The sequence below is a fragment of the Cynoglossus semilaevis genome, chromosome 4 (genome assembly GCF_000523025.1).
Source record: "Cynoglossus semilaevis isolate Cse_v1.0 chromosome 4, Cse_v1.0, whole genome shotgun sequence".
Lineage (NCBI taxonomy): Eukaryota > Metazoa > Chordata > Actinopteri > Pleuronectiformes > Cynoglossidae > Cynoglossus > Cynoglossus semilaevis.
The window spans coordinates 2602718-2626724 of NC_024310.1; the positions used below are offsets into that span (position 1 = coordinate 2602718).

The 24007-nt window shown below is 40.9% G+C and overlaps 2 protein-coding genes across 7 annotated transcripts in view; one reads left to right on the plus strand and one right to left on the minus strand.

The window, feature by feature from the left end:
• kcnj13 (potassium inwardly rectifying channel subfamily J member 13) overlaps positions 1 to 3805 on the minus strand; it is a 6817-nt gene extending 3012 nt beyond the window's left edge. Inside the window, exon 1 of one of the 2 annotated variants that reach the window (XM_025055326.1) lies at positions 3343 to 3805. The gene's annotated coding sequence lies outside the window, so the exon portion shown is untranslated. Of the gene's footprint in view, positions 1 to 3171 lie in introns of both variants that reach the window. The other variant, XM_008308605.3, reaches the window with a different exon arrangement.
• Positions 3806 to 10922: 7117 nt separating this feature from the next.
• Positions 10923 to 23394, plus strand: gal3st2 (galactose-3-O-sulfotransferase 2). 5 transcript variants are annotated; one of them, XR_003049599.1, is made up of 5 exons: positions 10923 to 11070; positions 19230 to 19334; positions 19823 to 20453; positions 21493 to 22636; positions 22692 to 23394. XR_003049599.1 is itself a non-coding variant. In XM_017032274.2 (4 exons), the coding sequence occupies exons 1-4, from the start codon at positions 11042 to 11044 to the stop codon at positions 22477 to 22479; spliced, it is 1752 nt and encodes a 583-aa protein (XP_016887763.1). In that variant the 5' UTR covers positions 10923 to 11041; the 3' UTR covers positions 22480 to 22668. The 5 variants fall into 5 exon arrangements, 4 of the variants coding, with proteins under 4 accessions (XP_016887763.1, XP_024910916.1, XP_024910917.1 ...); XM_017032274.2 differs by lacking the exon at positions 22692 to 23394 and having other exon boundaries at positions 21493 to 22668; XM_025055148.1 differs by lacking the exon at positions 22692 to 23394 and having other exon boundaries at positions 19826 to 20453; positions 21493 to 22668.
• Positions 23395 to 24007: the final 613 nt, after the last annotated feature.

A 24007-nucleotide genomic window follows, 5' to 3' on the forward strand; every position in this document is an offset into this window, starting at 1 on the left:
AGAAGTACTGCAGTAATACGCTAAGCAATATCGCCCGTTTAACTCATCTCGTACGTTTTTACGTACGTTTGCCGTCTCCTCACTGAACTCTGGGTAAACAGTCACACCCCCCGCGGACAACATGTGTGTTTAGAAACATAACGTATGTAATGTAAACAACACATATGTGTGTGTGTGTTGAGGCACTGGGGGGCAGCAGATGTACAGTATGTGCATGCAGTGGGGCAGCCAGAGTCCAGTCCCGACTCTACACAGTCTCTATTTCTATGTCAATATTGTTGCCATGGGACCAGAGCTGTTCCCAGCTGGGAGTCGGGTGCAGTGCCGCCTCCGGGGCAGGATTGTGGTGGGGGTTCGGCTAACTGCCCTGTGCCGCTCTCCTCTCTTCATCTCCACTAGTTACAATATACATTTACAAGTAGTTTGTGCACGGGATTTTAAATGGAAGCAGTAGCATCAGAATTAAAATGATAATAAGAAAAAACAACAACATCAAACTCGTTGTGTTTGGACAAAACAAGATGTCAATGTTTTCATCAGGATAATGATTGAATTATGGGGAAAATAATAATTTTGATGCTTTACATAAAGTGGACGTGATTTGGGTTTTTATACATTGACATACCAGGGATAAAGTATCAAAGTCTTGGTTTTCTAATGCATATTCAAATGAAATTATTATTTTTTTGAACTTTTTGTTTGATTTTTGGTCACTAATACATCACAGTCTCTGTTGTCTCCATCATGGTGACATCAAACTTCTTCACTTCCTCCTTCCCTGTAATGCACTAGTTCCCAGTATTTTTTTTGCTGCAGCGCCCCCTTTTATATAGACTTATGTACTGACCTCAACACATTTACAGCTAGTGATTAAAAAACCCCAACATTATTTTAATTTTGAGTTTTATTTTTGCAATTTTATCTATCAATTTTTCCATATACTGTAAGTAAACAGCTCTAATGATGATTAATCATGATTATTAATAACCAGAATTAATTGTGGTTAATCTGCAGCTACCTTGTGACCAATCAGATTAAACATACAAATCAATTCATGGCCCTCATACATAAATATATTAACAGTTTTATATTTTAGACAATAACCAATCAGAATCACGGTGTTGTTCAGGCCGGAGTTACAACAGTCTGAATGTGACACGGGTGACAACAGGGTGAGGTTTTCACATGATGGTCATGTGTCGTCCATAGGACTTCATTGTTCAGGGTCTGAGTTTGTCTGTCGGACACAGACGTGAACGACAGTCTGCTGCACCGACAGCATGACGCCTGAAGGGTGTCCCACTGAGGAGTCCATGTCACCTTAATATGGAACGATCAATAAAGGAGCTTAAAGTTCATGTGAATGACACAGTGGGATGGAAGTTAACGTGTCAGCTGCTAACTGGTGATCAAGATTGTTTTTTTTTTAATCTTGATAGCCAGTTAGCAGCTAGCAGCTAGCAGCTAACGTAACAAAGACGCATGTGTTTGACCTTCCAGCCCTGAGGCAGTGTGCTGGTGGTAAACACCACGGCACAGAGATGGACAGGATAAATGTATGCTGCAGGATTTAGTTTAGAAACACTGTTGTTCTGACATGAGCTCATGGAAATAGGAATTATTTCTTGTTTTTGTCTTTCCTCCAGCTGATTCCCAAAACAAACTTCCAGTTTTGGCTGAGATCCTCAAATTTAGAGTTGAAAAGATTTTTATTGGACAGATGTGTTTTAAATGATGCTCAGGTTTAACTGTAGAAACAAAGTGGTTTTAGAAGTAGTGACCGACATCTGTAGGGATTTTAGATTAGAAATAAACACATCGCATATCTGTAAAACTACTATTGATGAAGAAACTACCAGTCAATCAGAGGTTTGGAGAGACATTTGTCCTACAGTCAAGACAAGATCTTTAAAATTCCAGGACTCATTCCATTAAAATTTAAAACCTGTGCCCACTTCCTACTCCATTAAAATTAAAAACCCACTTCCTACCAGCCTGCGGTCCAGATCATTTTATTTTTTTCTTTTCCAGCACATCATCAGGAAAAAAAAGCCTTTTTTCAGTTTAATGAAAGTCATTTTTTTATCGTCCTTCAAATATTTTTTGCCATTTTCGCCCGTGTTCCTGTTTTCCCGGTCAGGTTTTTCTGTACTCGGAGTAAAAACACTATGTTGACTCTGTCGATCCTGACAGGTGCTGTTTTGGAAAAAGTTGCCACAGCTGTGTCTCTCTGACTTTACTTGGTTGGAATTTAAACTACAGTTTGCAGTAGTTACTTGTCAGATCACCGTTCTTAACCGATGCAGGCGTGGAATAAAAACTGTGACTGTCCAGAAGAACGGGAACAAATTGATTTGTGAAGCATTATTGATAATGGAGATGCTGCTGCTGCTGCTGCTGCTGCTGCTGCTCCAAAACAACATGTCCAGGCTGATGTTATTCAACCAGACGGCTGGAACGTTGCGTGAAATCTGTGTTTTATACTGTTTCTCTGTTGATGCTGGATTATTCAACATCACAGGAAAGTCACATCAGATGTTATGTTGAAATGTCTGACTTCACAACTTGATTAATGATCAAGACTCAGACTTTGTTTTTCAGTACAGACTCAAAAACTAATAACCAATAACAAATAACCAGGTTAACGACGAGTCAAATGATGTTTAAGTATTTTCTTGAAATGATAGGCAAATAATTAACAGATGATTCAATAATAAATAAATTAGAAATCGACTATTTTTCCCCACATTTCTATGGTAAGTATTAATGTTCTTTAACCCTGGTGAGTCAATATGAGTAAATACAATGATGTAAAATAACTGCACTTTGTGTCACTTCTGTGTGAAACCACTGTGGATAATCTCCACCAACTGTAACCGAGGCCTGACCACAGAATCATGTACGGAGCCGAAAATGTAAAAAAAAAAATTTCACCTCGCTGGTTTATTTTACACACTAAAAATATAGTCGTAAAAATGAGCTCTCGGACACGGTCAGTTTCACCCCCGTGTAGTGATTAGAACTAAAACACAAACACACAAACCAGGAAGCATTTACTGCATCAGGGCTTTAACCATGTCACTAACCCTGACCCTAACTCCTGTATGATGTCACTGATCACTGATCACCCAGTCACTGTGATCCTCCACTGTGTCTTCAGACTCCACTCACCTGCAGCTGCAGACAGGGCCACTCAGGGACCCTCTGACCTTTTCCCCCAAAAGCTGATCTGTGGTCTGCACAAGCAGGCAACTGAGCTGTGGCAGATGGAGAAGGGGGCCACCAGATCCTCACAGAACAAAGTGCAAAATAATAATAATTAAAAAAAACAAAACAACCAACCCTAGCGTCTGTCCAGATGATGATTAAGTGTCACCCCTGAGAGTTTTGTTTCCTGTGTGGGAGCCAGAACGAGCGAGAGACACACTCCTCCTCACGCTCCTCTGATCTGCAACTTCCAGCTCTGGGGCGAGGATGATTCAATTGGTCGCATTACTCTGCATGAAGTCTATTAGTGTTCCCGGAAGACAGAGGACAGAGGGAGGGGGCAAGAACAACACCTTGTTACAGTTCATTCAAAGAGCAGCCCGTCGCTGGTTGGTTCTCCACAGCTGCTGCCGCTGCTCGTCATTGGTCCAGATGATAACGCAGGGTTCATTATGAGCGGCGGTTGACCTGGGAATCGGAAACTGATTTGTCAATAAAGATAAGACCAGTAGGATTTCATTGATTAATTGAAACTCGTAATCTCCTCCTAATTGGTTAATAAATAACACAGATGCCGTGACACTTACTACGGAACTTATTTACACAGTGGGTTTTTAGTTTACAACAGAACCACATGACAGGAGGTTAAAAATCAGCCATGCCCTTTTGACCCCGGGGCAAAAATGTGTGTGTGTTTTTTTTTTTCTGTGCACATTTCAACTAAACCTGCGTTAAACACACACTACAGCAGCTCCGTACTGTGGGTTTACACCAGGGTCCAGACACGGATGGACAAAACCATTAACCCATGGTCTGGGCCTGGTTCACCCCTGGTAATCTACAGCCCAAAGTTTAAACATACATTTATTATATATATATACACAAACCCAAAATATAATACCACAAGTATTTGATCAATATTAGGTGTCATAAATGCCCCCCCCACCCGCCGCCCCCCAGGGGCTGCAGAGCTACTTCAAGGGAGCGTAAAAAAAAGGTCTTTCTACACCAGGGGAATCTGCAGAAAAAGTTTAGGAACCACTGGATTACTTCACTCAAAATGTGTTACATTAGTACTCCTGTGGTTCCAAGTATATATATATATTTTTTGCAAAATTCATCACAAAAAAAATCTGTAAAATTTCTTTGTGTTTGAGCAGCTAACTTGAGTATAAAATAAATTAGAACCTGATGGATGTCCAGGACAATAAACACATATTTCTATTGTCCTTTAATATTTGGTAACAGTGTGATTATGAAGCGGTTGTTGCTGTTGTGTAATTGTTGTATAATTAGCTCTTTAACAGCCCGTGGTTCCCTTCGTCTGATTGGATTAGAGGTGGATCTAAATCACAGACAGGCCGGTCGTGATTATGTGATCTCTGCCTGAAAAGTTATGGCTTCTTTTTGTTCAGTGTTCAGTTGGACGATTCCTATGCTATTAATGATTTTACATTAAAAAAAAAATCCTACAACTGCAGCTCCGTCACACTGATGTTTCTTCTTCCTTTTTTAAAATCTGGAATCATTTATAAGTCACATTCACACCTGGAGTGAACGTGCATCCTGAATTCATGTCCTGTGACCACATCAGATCCGATCCGACTTCCCCCGTCCTGTATCCAAACGCACCCTGACGTCATGTCTGTTTGCAAGAAAAATGTTGTTTTTAATGAGCCTGACTGTACAGATGTCTCTTTGCCTGTGTGTGTGTGTGTGTGTGTGTAAGCCGGTGTGAGTGGCAAAAAAGTCATAATCAGATTTTAACCCTCGCACAGCTGGCCACATGATAATCAGTGACGGTTCCACAAACAAAACACGTTGTGTTCCGTAAATCATTAAAACCCCCGGAGGCCCGAGGTGGGAACGCGGTCTCTAATCTGCTGTGACTGTGTGACATGTGTTCATACAGTACAAACCACAGAATGTTGCCACAGACCAATAAAAACCACCTCTGAATGTAATCTACTATGACCCGTTCTCAGCATGAACGCAGGATTTTTTTTAAATTTTCTTTTTTGTTTTTAAATCACCTGTTTCATCCTGACAGAGATTTCAACTGACGCCTGAACTCTTTGTAACAGGTCAATTTGAAACCTATTTTTTCGACCCGAGTCCCGCTGCAGACGCCTCGGCCACATTAGGTATTCAGTGACTGATTTCAGAGTATGAGTAGTCGAGAAAATGAAGCTGAAAAAAAACTAAACTCAAGGGGTCAAAGTGTCGAACGACCAAAAACACAAAATAACCCTAACCCTCTGGTCAACGTCTACACTTGTACAAACACGTTTGTAGAGATTTTTCCGTTCTAGGGAGACCTGCAGATGGACAAGCAGCCTACTGCTGTGAGCTGTTCTGTTCAAGGAAGTCTGGTCAAAAGAGCCACGAGTTGAACCTCAACATTGGGAGTGAGGACTTTACCAGGACCGTCAGGACAGAGAACCAGGACCGTCAGGACAGAGAACCACCAGACTGACAACAAGAACCGACATGTAAACCACAGGTGTCAAAGTCAAATTCACAGTGGGCCAAAATAGTCGCAGCCAAACTCAATATTTATTGAAAAATTGAAGTCAATTGTTCATGTTTTCCCTTCTTTCCAGATCTGTAATGTAGAATGTTTTCATAATGAAACAAACTTTAGTTTTGCATAAACATTGAATCTGGAACACACATGAGAAATTACATTTTGAATAAAACCCACATCAGTGGTATTTATTTCTTGTATGTCTCTCTGTATCTCTATCCTTTTGAGTTCCATTAAAATTTTCTTTTTTTTTCACAGGCAACAAAAGTTGCACACATCACTAATACTACAAATCCCACCAGTATATAGTGGTGGGCCAACTAATATACACATTTGAATAAATATAAATATAATCACACCAGGGGCCAGATTTGGCCCGCGGGCCTGAGTTTGACACCTGTGTTGTAAACTATGAAAACAAATCCCACGATCATGTTGTAAAACTGGATATTTTAATGCTTTAAAAGTGGATATTGTAAGATTCCCAGACTGTTTGGAGTTGCTCTTTGATTTCGTTTGGAAAGACTTAAAATCTGCCTCAGTTAATCACTGTGTAAACATCAGAACTGACTGTTGGTGGCGCTCAGTAGCTAAATAACAGATAAGCAGTCTTCTCATTTTTAATTTTTTTTTCCAAATTAATCTTCATCATCATCATCTTCACCAATATGGTTCTTTCAAATCCAGGGTTTACCTGAGGTCGTTCTGACCCAGTGGTTCTTTTAACCAAATTAGTCAGTGAGTGGGTGAGTGAGTGACAGCTCGTCTAGCCCCCTCTGGTGTCCTGCAGTGGTCTTACGACTTTAACTGTCAGAGCCTCAGCCATTGCGGTTGATTCAGTGTAATTTTCTCCTTCAACCTCTTTCATTAGTCTGAGGAATGAGTCGCGGGGCCTTCGACCTGCTGCTGGGAAAAGCGTCACCCTCCACTTTTCCACTGCCTCACTCGCCTTCGTTGCTTTTTTTCCTCCGGTGGTGCAAACTGTGCGAATGAGAAATCTTTCTGCCCACGGGAGGAGGAGGAAGAGGAGGAGGAGGATTTCACCGTTTCAAGGTCCAACACTTTAGAAAGTATGTGACGTTTTCTCTCTTTTTCTTCTCCCACAGCACTGATGGCCACAGCAGGTGAAGGTCGGGGTCACAACATAAAGGGCGGGGACCTTACTAAAGACCATTTTTTAAAACCAGTGTGACACATTACCAGAGGTAGAGGGCAGCACCACCTGGGGTAGTTCACAGCAGCCATTTGTCTTTGACCACTCTTCACCCTTGGACTGAATGTTCTCAAGGTGTTTAATCACCACAGTGAACTTCACCGTTGTTAATAACAATAAACTACACTGGTATAATTAACAGTGAACAAGTAATTAAACTCTAATCAACACAGCCGACCAGTTTGACTGTATTGCTAATGTTAACCATTCATCAGAAAATGTGATTGAAAAAAAACTGTCAGAAAATATACATATAATATACAATATGTAATATATAGACGTCAGTGTAACTACAGTACCTTCACCAGGTCCTCTAGCACCATCTACAGGTCAAACAAAAACTTGTTAAAAATTGTAAAACTTCCATGAAGTTCCATTAAATTGTACATATAGTATGTTTAAGAATATTGTAAAAAAAAAAATTCTCCATAATTATTAGTACTTTGAGAGTATTCATATACATACACTAATGAAACTAGTGAAAGTCATTTGGAGAATTTAATTTTTTTTTAGATAAACTCCATAAATCACTCTATTAAAACATCACTTCGACCCTTATAGAATCACTGGATTAAACCTTAAACTGTTGATGAGAAAAAAAAAAAAAACGCCGGTGAAATGAAGGATGTTTAAGCCGTCGTCCGTGTACAATCCTCTCATTCTTCCTCTCCTCTAATCTCTCTCCCACTCTTCCTCCCACTGTCACCGTGTACAGGTTTGTTGGATGGGTGCACAGCGGGGTCATATTTCAGGCTGCACTCTGGGAAATGACAGGCCACCTCAGCTTCATGAAAGCTTGATTGTTTTCCTCGGTGAAGCTGAGCGTGGGGAGTATGGGAGAATTTCTTCTCTCCTTCCTGTCTGACCTCATCCTCACCATCCTCCTGAAAACAGGTGCTCACTGAAAAAGCACAACACTGTCTCCTCTAAACCTTCCCTCCTTCCTTCACTCCTTCCTTCCGTCCAACTATTCTTCCTCGACATTTGTTTGCTTTTCGTGGAACCTCTGTGTGATTTAACCCCCGTGTGACTCAACCATTACAGTGAATAGCTCCCCATAAATACCAGTGCAACATAAGACCACCTCCACCCCCCGAGGGGCAAACACACCAGACTGCACTACACTACACTACACTACACTACACTACACACCAACAGGTCATAACTTGGGACAGAGTAGTGAAATAGGCATTCTTAAAACATTTGTTTTTAGTTATATGAACCTGGGGTGCTCAACCTCAGGTCCGCGGACCAGTGCGCGTCCATAGGTCATCGTCAAAGGTCATTCAGACCCTGATACTAACAGAAGAAAGTCTGAAAGATGTTTTTGTTACATTTTGAAAATGTAATGATCCTTCAACGATGGCTGACATCGTCCGACCGGTCCTTGAATTTGGGGATTTTAAGTTTTCGAGTCTGTAGGTGAAAAATGTGAAGAGGATCTAAAAATCATCTACTGAGAGCACGGTGACAAAGCAATAACCTGAATGTTTTTTTTTTTTCAGTTTGTCGCTCTACTTCCTCAGTCCACCACATACAGTAGAACACAGTATTACAAACACCGTGAACATTATGATCAAAATCTGAACAATGTAAATCAGCACTTATTCACGGCCTGATCCGTTCAGATTTAAAAAAAAAAAAAAAAAACTTTTGATGCTATACCTGAAATGAGACACCAGAGATGGACACTGGGTCTTCCTGTCTCCTGTCTCCTGTCTCAGTCCAGGACACAGTGTTTGACTCAGCACTTCCATTATCAAATCTCATCTGAGAGCAGCCTGGAATAATGTCTCTTCAGTGACGAACGACAAAAGGGTCCATCAGGTGGCGCCGTCGCCTCCCGACCGGACTTTAGATTCATTTCACTCCAAATGTGACAGTAAAAACTGAAAATATTTGAAATTTAAATGTAGAACTTTATCAAGAACAGCATTTTTTTTTTCAACAGTGAAGTCTCTTTTGCTTCATCTCGTGTTTGAGGGTTTTTTTTTTTTTCACTGACCCATGTGAGGACGTCTGCTGGGGGGCTCAGCTTACCTCTGTGCTCATGGAGATAAAGGAGGCTTTTGTGGGTTCTGGAGCCCCCCCCTCCTCCACCGTCTCTGTCTTTTTAGTCCCCATACAGTCACACGGCACAGCCACCACATCACTGGAGTAGACCAGAGTCCAAAGAAGAACAGTCCCACAGTAAATGAAGTACTGTCTCCGACTGTAACTGTGATACGTGTATAATGTACTCCGTGTGTTTCCAGGGCCGTCCTCCGTCACTATTGGACAAGTTCTTGCACTGGAAACTAACTTGACCAAAATCTATAAAAAAAAAAAATCAGTGCAGTTGTAGCTGTAGTAACGATATCAGCCAGATACAATAAATAAGATTATTTTAAAATATATTATTATCCACAATTATCAATAATCAATTTAGTTTAATTAGTTTACATTTTTTTCTTGACCATCTGTATTAAAATAATTACTTTATTCAATTCCCTTTTAATTCTTCATCCTTTTTTGGCCGTAGGAGGGAATAGGAATATCTGAAGGAAAACCCACGCAAACAGGCAGATCTGGCAACCTCCATACAAAAGACAACCAGTTCCTGCTGCCCCTCAGATGTCCGATCATCGTGCCGTCTGCCACAAATCACCCATTAATAAAATGAACACTTACAAATGTAAAAAAAGATAAACTAAAACACTACAGTAATTCATAAACATTCCTTGTTTTTGTTTGTCTCTTCGTCAGTGCCTCGGTGGCCAGGTTCAAAGTCTTGTTCTGCCGATCCTCCTCTGATGAAACGTCAGAACAGTTTGTATCCGTGACACAGCAGGTCTTCGCAGCAGCTGCTCACCGTCTTTTATTCCTGGAAATGATTTAATCTGACGGTGGATTTATTTTCCACTGACTCTGAAGGTTTTAAAAAAGGTTAAAGGTCTGATACGTCATGATCAGCTGTCTTACAGATGTCAACAGATTTTTTCTGGTTTATCATGTTGTTCAGGGGCTTTAATCATTCTCTAAAAATAACTTCAAATAAATGATGGGTAATATTCTGTATTTTTGTGTTCTTTTTAAATGATGGGTAATATTCTGTATTTTTTGTGTACTTTATAGTCTTGCCTCTTTAGATGAACACATCATTAATATACTCACAGGAATTGAAGAAAGACAAAGCATCTTTATCAACTCTGAGTCTTTTCTTTATGGTAGATTTGAACCTGAAACTGTGAAACGCAAACACACTTTAAAATTCATATTTTGTTTTTGTTCTCAAAATAATAGTTGTACAAAATATAATTAGACATAAATTAGATTGTTAGGATTAAACTCAAGGTTATTTAGTTAGTTAATAAAGAAGTTGAAAACAAGTTCCTCCTCCCCGTGGTTCCTACTTTCTCTGCTGCAGTAGAAGTAGAAACCTACATTTGTTTGGGCAGCACTGTGAAAAAAGCTGTTGAATTTGGCAAAGTTGTGGCAATTTTCTAGAAATACCTGTCCAGTTCTCGTCTCAAGGCGACCTCTACATGTTTAAATATGCTAACGTCCAGTTATACAGCGCCCCCTAGGCGTAAACCGTTATTCTTTTCTTTATTTTAATTATTATAAAAACCGTCAAACCGTTTTTTATTTGACTTGGTCCGAGTCATTGGTTAAACATAGACAACTGTGTACTGTGGACTGTGTTTTTTTTTTGTGTCAAGGGGAATAACGGCAGATGGGAATTGGCCCGGCAACACTAATGAGCTCCGCTGCTGGTTTTTGTTGAATTTCAACAACACTAAGGCAAAAAAAAAACAAAAAACTTCCGGCTGATCCCAGGTCTGCTGTGATCTGACTGACACCATCGACAAGATGCAGCAACAATGAGGGTCTCTCTGCCCGCCCACCCACTCACCTCAACAACAAAACACAACAAAGAGAAGAAAGTGCTTGATTGACAGCGGGTGTTTATAGGCCCCGCCCCCCGCAGCCGGAGGCAGAAACGAGAGAGAGAGAGAGAGAGAGAGAGAGAGAGAGAAAGAAGGAGTGAGGGACAACAGATCGGAGCAGGAGTCGGAACAGCGGTTCTGGGCGATGCTGTCCTCACTGTGGACATGGACCATTCTTTGAGTTTCTTCACCTCGTAAGTCCTCTCCACTGTCTGTCGTCTCTGTGTGTTTGTTGTTTGTATTTTATTTATTTATTAACATCTTTTCTAGCAGCCTCTCTCTCTCCCTCTCTCTCTCTCTCTCTCTTTTTACGCTCATTTCCGCTCGTTCGTACGGTTTTAACTTCTGCGTTTGTAGACAAATGCAAAATGATGCTACTACAACAGAACCGTTATTTGTCAGTTGATAAAAGTTTACTCCGTATATATATATATATATATTTACTGAATGAATGCATGTTGTCCATCTCCAAACTTTAAAAAAAAACACTATCTGTTAATGTTGATCATTTTACTTCTATTTATTTTTCCATCTATTTATTATCTTTAGGAAACAGATGTCAATCAGCAATGTTTAAGGAAACGTATGTCAAAAGTCCTCACTGTTTACAAACATAAATCCCTGCAGTACCACCTCCTCCCTGGCAGGTGGTCCTGTAACAAAAGATGGGAAAATCTCAGTCCGTTTGTCAGGGTTTGGTTTAAAATAAAAAAGGTTTAAATAGTCAAGAAATGATCCAGGAGATTTCTATAAGGGAGTGATGTGGGGGGGGGATCTGCATATAAACAATGCACCCCCCCGACCAACATGTTTCAGCTGGTGGTTAAATTCTTATCACTGGCTGAGGTGACAGTGTGGCTGCTGAGGTACGTTAGCCTGGAGCTGCCTTTGTTCTTGGAGGCTGTAAATGTTCAACAACACTATGGCAACACTGAGGGGCATTGGTTAAAAAAAAACAAACAAACAAACAAACAAAAAAAAAATACCCCAAATAACGTAGAATGTTGGGGGTTTCTGACACAGCTAGCATGTTTTGTTTAAAAATATGGCTAAGATAAGATAATTGGTAAATGGTAGCGTACTGTTTTAGCACTTTTCTGGTCTGCCTGTCCAATCACAGCCCTTTAAACTAGACGTTTTGCCACCGACCAACCAAAAAAATAAATCGCACAACTGCAGACAAGAAAGTTATTCTGAAACTTGAACCTTTTTTTCCTCCTCTTTGTGATAGTGTCATTATCGCAAAAACAAAAAAAAAAAACCTTGTTGTGTCCTGACCACATCTAAAAAAAACAAAAAAAAAAAACAAAATTCTGAAATTAATTAAATACCAAACATTCAATACCAAATGTCACATTGAAGTCGTAGATGTAGAATAACAGTGTAATTAATGATGAATATGATGATGTCGTCTGTATATACGCTAATTCATGCTAACTGTGGTAGTGGTGGCTCGGTGGTTAAGGAAACAGACTTGGGTCCAGAAGGTTTCAAGTTCAACTCCACCAGCTGCTTAGGTGCACTGAGCATAACCCCCCCCCCGCTCACTCTGGTGATATGTCAATTGCAGAAGTCACATTTGGTTGGTGTGCTGTGTCACAATGACACTGTCTCTTCAAGTCTGGTCACAAAGAAAAAAATGAAGGTTCGATGTCTTAATGTCACAGAAAAGAGATTTCAAAACAGGCAGGAATATTTAAAAACCAAAGCCAGCTGAATCTCAACGTGACAGAATTCTAGGAACAGTGAATGCTGGGAAACCTTTACTCCAGATTTACTCCACTCTTTTACACCAGAATCATGTCTTTCATAAACAGACTGTCGCTGTTACTTCACCATAGCATCCAAGGTGTGTGTGTGTGTGTGTGTGTGTGTGTGTGTGCAGCGATGGCTTCTCCATGTAGTGGCTTCACCAGTCAATGAGGCGTTAAACTTTACTCTGCAGATCAATGTCCAAAGTACTACGTTCAAACTTGACAGTACGTGTACGCTGCAGTACTTGACCACTCGTCTTATTTCCCTGAAAGGACTGACTGAGGTCTTATGACCTATGGGATCATAAAAAAAACAAAACAAAACATATATACATTTATAGTTCTCTACAGACCCTAGTGGTATGATGTTGCAAAGGTAATTAATAATAATTAACTTTGTGCTAGTTTAATTGCCCCTGCTTGTAACAAGATGAAGTTTGGAGTTTTAAATCTGTTATTTGTAAAAAAAAAACCTGCTCCCACTAGTATTTCCTAAGAACACAGCAATCACAATTACTGCAGAGCGTTGGGCAACCCGGCCCAAACTCACATTATCAGATGCAGACATGGAGCTACAGTAATTACTATCATGGCTGCACACATGCAGAACCTCCACATCAAACCTGTTTTCTCCTTCTTCCTGTATCGTTAGCAGGAAGGGATTAAAAGTGAGTGTTTGCTCGCTGACCCTCAACGTAATTTAGTTCCTCCTCAGGCCGACGCATTCTTTGAAGCAGTGATTCCCATTCACTCCAGTGTGACGTAAAAAAAAAAAAAAATCAAATTTCCCTTAATTAGGCTGAAAAACTATTATTTATTTATTGCGCATAATTTTTCTTTGCTCGTCCAAGCATGAAAGGCGGAACAATTAAATACTCTTCTGCTAGGTGGCAGCAGATAGCTATGAAAACTTAAAAAATAAAAAATAAAAATAATTAAAACTGTTGAAGAAGATCTTTGTGAGTGTCTTTCTTCAATTCCTGCCAGTATATCAGCGTTGTTGTCAACTAAACAGGCTGAGATTTTAGTCAATGATGAGGTTCTTTAAACTAGAAGATTATTAGTTTTTTTTGGTGGTGGGTTGTGGGCCAAAAAAAGGTTGGGAAACACTGTTTTAGAGGAAGTGAGGTATTTTGGGTGTAGTGACCTAAAATAAGTTTGGATCTGTGAAGGGTTAGGGTTCAAACCCAGACTGGTTCACATAGTTCAACTGGACTCAGACCGTCTTTTTCAAAAATAATTAGGGGTAATTCCATCTAAAAACAACACTTCTGTGAGGAAGTGTGTCATAGGTAGGGGAAGTGTGGAACATCCCAGCAGCTTCGTAGTCAAATGGGCCAAAGGTAGTTGAAACACTATGTCATGCATGAGTTATTATCATCCTGAAAATACTTCCCTACAAAAGGAGAAGGCAGCTTTTTTTTGTTTATTTTTTTCTGTGTGTGAAGTGTTTATGCACATCCACAGAAAAGAACATTCGAGGTGAAAAAGACCTGAAGCTAAGGGTCAAAATCAGCATCTGCTACTAAAGTCGGCCACCGCACTGCTGATACAGTATCCAGGTTCCTGGCTGTGTGAAATGTTAGCCTATCGGCGTCAGATTTCAGGCTGCTGATGAGATCTGATTAGTGTAACAGTAGTCCGGGGTTTGTTATGTTAGTTGGCTTTGTTTAGCTGTGGTCCAGTTGAAGGTCAGACAGAGCTGCAGTCTCAGCCTTCAAGGTTTATTTTTCCATGTGTTTTGAGAATATGTACCATAATGTCCATCAGCAGAGATGATTTCAGGAGGATTTGGAAATAATTATTCACAATGGGCCGAATTTAAAAACTGGGACAAATTTGCGGCCAAACTTAGATTTTTCATGTTTTCCCTTCTCTCCAAATTTTTCATATGGAAACAAGCTTAATATTATAAACACAAAAATTAAATTACAAAATAAAACACACATCAGTTTCTTATTATGTCTCTTTATCTTTATCTCTTACATTTGATATGACTATGTGGGCCAAATATCTAATAATATAATTACACTGAGGGCCAGATTTGGCCCCCAGGCCTGAGGTTGACACGTGTGTTGCAGTGAAAGTCAGAAATCTACCTGTTTTATGTCGACTGTAAAAATGTAGACAACCTAATTAGCTTAAGGCTATGATGCATACTGTGAGTAAGGCAGATAATGTAGTAACAGATTTTTGTGGTCAAACTTATTTTCTGACACTGACACATTGTTCTTTCCAAGGCCGTCTTTAATCTTCCAGAATGACACAATGAAAAGCATCAAGTCTCTCTCAGACCAAGTCATTGCCGCATTGTTGATCTGTCATCTGGTACAACTCAAACACATCGCCCTCGTACCAGACTGGAGCCTTTTTTAGAAACAGACTGGGTTCACACTGATCTGCATTCAGTCTGGTGCGGCGTTCGTCTCCGCGCCGGCCCACCGCTGGCAGGGCAGATGCCTGGAATTCTCAGTAAAGACAGATTTGCTCACCTGCAGCCACCTTCTCACGAGCACGTCGAGTAAAAGTTTGTGAAGGCAGCAAATCAGGGTGTGGAGGAGGGGCAGTCTGGCCTCCAGATGTGTGCTGTCGCCTGGGGATACCTGTGGCTTCTCCCCTCTTATTAAACTCTCTGCCAGTCCCACAGCTGGCTGAAACCCGATCGCGCCGTTTTGCAGATTTAGGTTTCCGAAGGAATGTGACACAAGATCCATCATCATATGATGGAGTCTCACGTTTACCCCGTCCTGTAACAGCAATATCGTTCTGTGACGCACGATCCCACATTTTATACCCAGGGCAGGAAATGGTCGGACAGAACTCTGCTTATCTTTCCAGGTCATCTTACTAGCTAGCATTAGCTCATCGCTCAGTTTCCAACCTAAAATCAATAACCCAGCAGCTCCTCAGTGATGTCCTCATCTCTTTGGAAAAATGTGGTCATTTCCAGAGCATCCAGATCACCGTCCATCCATCTGGAACAAATACATTAGTATTAAATAAAAAAAAACCCACACATTTTGTGGTTATTTACTGAAACGCTAAGAACGCTACCATGTGTAGGAATTCTTAATGGGACTCAAATATTTATATCCACCTACAAGTCTCCATATATTTCTGCATAATTAGATGCTGTGAGTCCAGAAACAACAGTGGATCAAATACACTTTAGGTACCAAAAAAAATAAATAAAAAAAATCCTAAATATGTTTTTTTTCAAGATGACGCTAAACATATTAGAAAACATGACTGCACATTTTCTCTCATGTTTTCGTGTCATTACATGAAGCAGAGCAGAAACGCTGCTGGGCTGATTGCATTATTTTTTCTCCCTGTCAAACATTCAGCAAAAAAACCAACCATTCAACGTGGATCAGGCTGACTTTTTCATGCCAGTCTTACAAAGCAATCAAAAGTTGTGTATATACTTGTGGATTTTATTTTATTGTTGCAACTAGTGGAAAACTTCACATCATTCCTGGTTGTGCCAGCGTGCAGGTTTTTACTGCCAAAAAAAAAAAAGAGGAAACACTGTCGAAAAAAAAGAGAAAATAACTTAGTCGGCTGTGTTTTCCAAACGTTTAAAAATATAAACACAAAATCAATCAGTAACTTGAGGTCCGATACTTATCTTGATGTAAAAATCTAAAAAAAAGCAATACTACCACAAATGAATACAGGCGAGTACCTAAAATGAAGTACCAGGTCTAAAAAGACGGTTGGTGTTCCACACATACATGTGTTCCATTAATTAAAACAAATTACAGAGGAATGAGGTCCTGCGACGTCAGTACCTGCTGTGGCACGTTCCTGGGTAACAAGGCCAAGAGTGAGTTAGGGATAAATTTAAATCCTACTTTAGTACTTCAGATTCAAGGTGGGGCAGAAAATTAAAATAGGTTCAGTAGGATTCACGGTCCAGATCGGCCTCATCTGACAGGAGAGTGATGTCACATGACTAACCCTCAACTAACGTCCAAGTGAGAGAAACGTGCTGTTTAACCTGAGCTGTTGATTTTTTTTTTTTTTTACAACTACAATTAAACACGTACATGTGCCGTAATGATTTTTTTATATTGCTGTAATAACACAACCCTAAGCTGGACTGGCCAGGAATTCATTCACGTGAGGCTGTTTGCCCCCCCTCCTCCTGCCCACCCCTCAGGCTTTAACCTCCCTTATAGCTGCAGGCTACACCCCCCATCATCGCTGCTGCCCTAAGACCACGCCCCCCCCACTCCAGACACATACAGCCCCCGTGTGGTCGGTGGTTGTACCCCTTGGCAGTTCCTTGGTGTCTTTCATCTTTCTGCAGATAGAACGGCAGTTCCTTGGTGTCTTTCATCTTTCCGCAGATCGAACAGGGCTGTGAACTGGCAGGAATTTGGCGATGCGATACAGGGGCCTCCAGGGCTGTGAACTGGCAGGAATCTGGCGGTACGATACGTATCGCGATACAGGAGCCTAAATACGATACTTTGCGATATATTGCGATACTATAGGCACGGTGAAATATTGAGTTTTTCCTCCCGGATACTTTGCGAGTCCCAGTGTGATCCTAGTCTCAGACCCTGTTCCATCTGAACATCAGTTCCTAACACTGGAACAGAGGGATCTACATTTGGAATCACTAGAGAAGAAAGAAAAGAAAAAGAACCAACACCAGGAATATTGGACTGGGAATTGGGGAGAAAAAAAATGATACAGTGCTGTAGAATATCGACAAGGTATCAGCCAATCAGACAGAGAGAGTATGTTTTTAAAAAATGCTGTCCTTTGATGTCATTCTTCAGTCACACCCACCAGGTCTGATATCAGTTTTTGTCCTAAAACATTTCGCAGATATTTCAGTGAACAGTGAACAGAGCCACACAGCTGTTCATTTTTGTTTCAAAGCCGTACTTGATCCATCTGGTTTTGATAGCTACGGACCTACAGTACGTGAAAGCTGTTTTTATTTAAAATAACTCCGTGGGCTCACCAAGTCCAAATGTGTTCTCCGTTCTGCTTCTATTTCACTAGAAACGGATTAGAACCTAATGATGTCCTTTGATGTCCACTGGTGTTGGTGCTGGATGTTAGAGCAGCCTTTGATACGAGAGATCATAGATCGAGGACTTAAAGGCCTTCACAGTCGGTACCTGTCGTTGGGATTCTTCTCTGACAGACCGGGGTTTCTCTGTGTTCCTGGTCCATGCAGAGGTGAACCTCAGGGTTCAGATCTTGGGTCCAGTCCATTGGACCTTTTCTCTCTCTCCGCCTTTTATGTTAAATTCAGCTGCTGTCTAATATCACGTTGCTATCACAGGACTTGACGTAGCCTGGAGTTTCTTCTCACAAGCAGAGAAAATGGATTCACTTTGAAAAACCAAAATCATTTGTTTTTTTCTTTTTCTATCACTTCTCCAAAGCACACTGGAATGAAAACAAACTTTGGCGCAGTCCTATGAAAACTTGCTCCAAGCTCTTGAACGATCTTCCATTAGACACACAGTCTTTTGACTCCGTGCTGGCAGAGACGTCGGAGACGATGTCGGCTCCGTAGTCACGTCCAATCACATTCTGGCGCCAACCACAGCCTTCTGGTGAGCGAACAAGCCACTCCGCCTCCCGAGCCACAACTTAGCCATGTCTAATTTATTTTCCATCTGGAACTGTGGTTGTCGGTTGTTGCTAGGTTGTATTTATAGAAACCGCTGACTCGGCTAAAACATCAAACCGTCAGACAGTGTGTATGAGGCCGTGGTGTAGAAACAGACGTGGACGGTAAATGTCAGCGGCCGCACCATTCTCACCCAGTTGTGAAAATGAACTCTGGCGTCGGTGTTTTATTAGTTTCAGCTCAGTGGATCAAACTCTGTGATACCCAAATTGCTGTGATAAATCTGGTGCTGTGATCGTGACCGTTCCCCAGGTCATTGTTGAACTTTATTGACGTGGAACAAAAATATGACCGTGGTACTTTTTCTGCCTCTCTGTATTGTTGTTTTATTAGTACCAACCACAGTCCTGTCCTCGTCCTAACCACAGTGGTTGCTATGGGCAGATTTTTTATTTTTTTTAGATTATTTTAACTTCCATTAGAGCTGCAGGAACAAGAAACAGAAAAACAAAAAATAAACATTGAATTAAGTTTTATTACGTTCACTGGAACAGCATGCAGCCAGTTCTGAATTGCAATAATTAGAAGAGTATTTGTTGGCCAGACACAGTCAGCAGAGGCCACGGGGTTTTTTTTTTTTTTTTTTTTTTTTATGAGCCAGTTGAAATGGAAAAATCATTTTGTCAGGGGTTGATATATTGTTTCTCCCACAGGCAGCTGGATTGCAGGGAAGAGTTGTGATTGGACGGTTGCTGTGTGTTCTATCATCACAATGAAAGTGTTACAAACCATCTTTAGCCGCGGTCACACGACCTTTTCACTCCTATTTCCTGCCTTTTAGGCCCAGGAACTCCTATCTTTTTTAGCAAACATTTCCAGTTAAGCTGGAACATTTTTTCGTACTTTTTTTTTTACTATTTTGCATTTGATTTTTTCAAACTGTTATATCTGTCTGTGCTTTAAGACAACGTTCGTTCGTTTGTTTTTCCCTCTGCAGGTGTGTGAGGAGAGGACTGTGCTACAGGCGTCAGTCTCTGTGGGTCCTGCTCCTCCTGCTGGTGGTCTGTCTTGCTATTCAGACATTCGTCGCTCGTCAGGCGAGGTACATCTATCGCCAATATCGCTAATCTGTCGATGTCCGATAATATCGGTCTGATATTAGCATAACTATGTAATATCTTTAAGAATCGTTATCGGTTTTTCCTCCAATAATCAAAACCCGATAACGCAATGCCTGCGTTTTGCCAAATGATGCCTTAAAAATAGTTTTAAGGAAAAAAACGGCTGTATATGAAGGTGAAAGCCACTAGATGGCGGTGACCTTAAAACTGTTGTTATAAGAACCTCTCACAACATCTGAACCCATAGGTGGAGCTCTTCCAGCTCCCTGTTGTTTGATAGACGTGTTCCCTAGAACAGGGGACAGGGAGACAGAGACAGGCCGTCGCACGTCTGACTCACTGAGCCAATCATTGATCTGAGTGTTGTCCTGATAATATCGGTCTGATATTAGCATAACAAATATGTATCATAAATGTGTTCTTGAAGGAACATTCTGTGAGATTTGTCACTGACTCTGATTTCTTCCAGTAGTGACCGACCGACCAGGCTGCCACTCCTGAGGTTCACGGTCAACAAACAGCAGCTGTTTCCTACCATCATTCCTGGAGATGACGATGCTGAGTTCTCCCTTCAAGTCCAGCAGGACGTGAGATCAGAACCCACTGGAAGCAGTTTGAACCGTCACCCTGAGAATGCAGGACGTGCAGAGTCGTCTGATAATATTTTACGGACCAGTGATTCTGGCTCTGATACGAAGGAAGGCAAAGTTCCCTCTCAGAAGTTTCTGTCGGAGAAGCAGAGGAACAACGCCGCCGCTGGACTCACCACTGACGAGACTTTAATTAGACCCAGAAACAGAAGGCCAGCCAACACCTCCACGCTGCTCAGCTTCATCAACAACGCCAACTCAGAAACCACTTGCCGACCAAAGTCGCACATCGTCTTCCTCAAGACTCACAAGACGGCCAGCAGCACCATCCTCAACATCTTATATCGCTATGGTGAACGCAGGAATTTGACCTTTGCCCTGCCCTTGGACAAACACAGTCAGTTGTTTTATCCTTTCTTCTTTGCGTCACACTTCGTGGAAGGCTTCAGCAGCAGGAGAGTGAAGGAGTTCAACATCATGTGCAACCACATGAGGTTCAAGAAATACGAGGTGAGCTGTGTTTCAGGAGGACGTGGGCGTCGGAGGTGCGGGTTAGAGCCTCACCGCTCTGCCTTCAAATAATTTTAAAGTTTTTAAAACCCTGGTTCACTTCCTGGCTCACTGCACCAAAGCATTATGCAACAGGATGTGTTGCACCAATCGCTGAACTCATTAGGATTTGTATCAATTTTTGGTTCTGCCCATGAGTTTCTGACATTTTCCCAGGTTTGAAGTCATAATTACCAGATATGTTGACCAGATGAAATTATGAAATTCAGAGGCTGAAGAAAGGATCTGTAAACCATCACTCTACAAAACCATGTTGGGCCAACGTGGTTCTGATCAAGGCCTGACCTATTCTCAGATTCTTTGAAGTTGGGGGTGGACTTTGTCTTTCACTGGTTCTTTCTTCTTTGAGGTGATAAATCATAGAAATGCTTTTGTTTAAAGAAAAAAACAATAATCTCGAAGCAGATGTTTGACTGTTCCACTGTAGAGGATCTGGTCCTGATTCTCAGCCCTAACAGTTAAACTGAGCTTCATTTGACATGTTTGACATTCTGTTTGTCCCCACTTTAATAACGATGATGACAAAGTACACAGACTTCATGAATAGTTCCTAAAATCACAGGCCCTTTCAGTTCAACTCCCCCAGTGTGGGGTAAGACAGTTCAACACTGAGATATTATTTTCCTGTATTTTATTATTTCTATTATTTCTGTGATTGTTAATATGGTACATAGTACTACACAAGCAGTTACATTTGTATTTGTTTACTTTTCTAAAGTAGTATTTGAGTATTTTCTGAAGTGTATTTCAGCATACAGCATAATACATGCATATATTTCAATCTTAAAACTATATGAAAACAATATAGGTATTTCAAAAATAAACATATTTGATTCCATAAATTGCGGCTAAAATGTTTAAATGTATTTCACATATTAAAGAGTTAAAGTTCAAACTTAGCTCTGATTATTCTCAGCCCTACAGGTTTCTACGATGCCTCTTCCATAACAAATGTCATTTCTCATGTTATTTTTTCCAGGTGGCCAAAGTGATGCCCGGCGACTCCTTCTACTTCTCTGTGCTGAGAAACCCCGTGGCGATGATGGAGTCCATCTTCACCTACTACAAGAGCATACAAGCCTTTCACAAAACCAACAGCTTGGACGACTTCCTAAAAACCAGCTGGAGAAACTACAACTCGTCGGTCACCAACAACCACTACGCCCACAACATCCTGGCCTTTGACTTCGGTTTCGACAACAATGTCGCTGCTGACGCCGCGGACTTCGAGGACAGAGTCAGCAGGGTGATCGCGGCCATCGAACGGGATTTCCACCTCATTCTTATTTCTGAATATTTCGACGAGTCCATGATCTTGCTCAAGCACGCCCTCTGCTGGTCGCTGGAGGACGTGGTGTCTTTCAAACTCAACAGTCGCAGCGAAAGAACTCGCCGCCAACTTTCCTCAGACACGGTGGAGGAAATCAAAAAATGGAACGCTCTGGACTGGAGGATTTACCAGCATTTCAACAACACTTTCTGGTACAAGGTGAACAGCTTGGTGGGCGACGAGCAGATGACGAGGGAAGTCTCTCAGTTAAGAGAGCTTCAGGACGAGCTCGCGAACACCTGCCTGAAAGATGGCCGGGCCGTAGAGCCGTCTCAGATCAAAGACGCTGCACTGAAGCCGTTCCAGTACGGAGCGGCTGTGATTCAGGGCTACAACCTGAACCCACATATAGACCAACAGACCAGGGCCAGATGTGAGAGGCTCATTACCCCAGAACTGCAGTACACAGAACGCCTGTACACGCAGCAGTTCCCTGAGCTGGCTGCCAAACAAAGACGAGCCACCAGGAAGATTCCTTCGCGGCACCAGCGTTCAAATAGAAGTGAAATAATGGGCCTGGCGTTGGCGAAGGAAGCCTTTCAGAAACTGTTTGTTAGAAGAAAATTCTTCAATCTGAAAAACCAGGAGGTTTCCAAAGGTTCCCCGCCAGCAGCTGACAACAGAAGAAGAATATGAAGAAGACTTACTTCAGTGTGGGAAATTATAGTAGAATAATAACAGATTTCACCTGAACCCCTGCAGGGGGCGCTCTTAGCAGAGTTCAAATGCCATTGTCCATGTGCTTTTTTTCTTGTTTTATAGGAATAATCAATCACTACGTTTGTCACAAAAGGTTGAAAAAAAAATGTTTCGGAGATGAGTAACGACCACTACGTTTGTCACAAAAGGTTGAAAAATGTTTCGGAGATGAGTAACGACTAAAAAGGTTAGGAGAAATACAACTCTTCGACTTAGAGTTAAATCAAAATATGTTCTGTTTCTGCCAGACATTTTTCTTAAGGGCAAATCTGAACACCATAGTTGTTGGAAGAAACATAAATAAATGTTTTTTTTTAACCACTAGAGGTTTTGTCTTCCCCGCCCCGAAATAAACCCCCCAAAAAACAAACAAGGATGGATTCAGTCCATGTCCTGTGTTGTTTTTGATTTTCATTTCTAGAAAATTCTCCATCAACAACACTGTCTCTGTCCACTGTAGTTTAACTCTGTACCACAGTCTCAGGCCACAGATGAAGCTCCTCACACTGGAATGAAGGTAAATCTAAAAAGGTTTTATTTAAAAACACTAAATGTTTCATGTTATGAAAACCCACTGAGATCAGAATGATTCCTGATGAAGACGGACGAACGCTTCCTCTGCCGTTCCATGAAGACCAAAACAAAGTTTTTGTTTTTTTTACTAGAATTTGACACTTTTACTCCTTTCGACCTTTTCAAAGAAATGTATTTTCTTACCTTCAACAAGGTTTGTTAGCTTTAAGAACTGGTGTATAAAATTAATGATTTTTTTTAGGTGATAGGTTTTGCTTTGTTAATATAGCAAATGGTGATAAAAAAATGTGTGAAATAAAATTATTTATTTATTAAACTTGATCTTCTGGAGTTGTTTCTCACTTAATTTGGGTTCTATTGTTTAAATAAAACTGTTGATGATTTGTATATGTGTATATATGTATATATATATATTTGGTTAAGAATAGTCAGGTAAAAAAACAACGTGTAATTTACCACCAGGTGTCACTAAATACAACTTTTAATCATTGGTTACAACATAATTCTGTCACTTTCTATGAGCAGATTATCTATTAACAGAAAAGAGAAAATAATCTGAGAAATTATTTGCCAACATGAGGACACATGTTGTTAAGATTATTTGCCAACATGAGGACACATGTTAAAATACAAACAATGACCTCCTTGACCTTTCCTTTTACGACTTCATCATCGCCTCTATTACTTCAACGACCTCTTAATGTTTGTTACAGTTCATTATGTTGCCGCTAGAGGGCACTGTTTGCATTCCAATCAAGGTCAATGACGCTCAGTTGCATATATTGTGAGTTGCAGGGTGGGTTTTTTTTTTTTCCTGAACAGGGCTAATCCAAAGACAGGGAGGAAGTGGGGTAAACAGCATAATCTCAGTGTTACCCAGTCTGAGTCTGAGTCCGAGTCCAATACACGCTGCCATTATATTCATGCACAT

Coding starts and splice junctions, on each gene's coding strand:
- gal3st2 (XM_017032274.2), top strand. CDS start 11,042: ATGGACCATTCTTTGAGTTTCTTCACCTC. Junction 11,071..19,229: donor TCTTTGAGTTTCTTCACCTC/GTAAGTCCTCTC, acceptor TTCCCTCTGCAG/GTGTGTGAGGAGAGGACTGT. Junction 19,335..19,822: donor TTCGTCGCTCGTCAGGCGAG/GTACATCTATCG, acceptor GATTTCTTCCAG/TAGTGACCGACCGACCAGGC.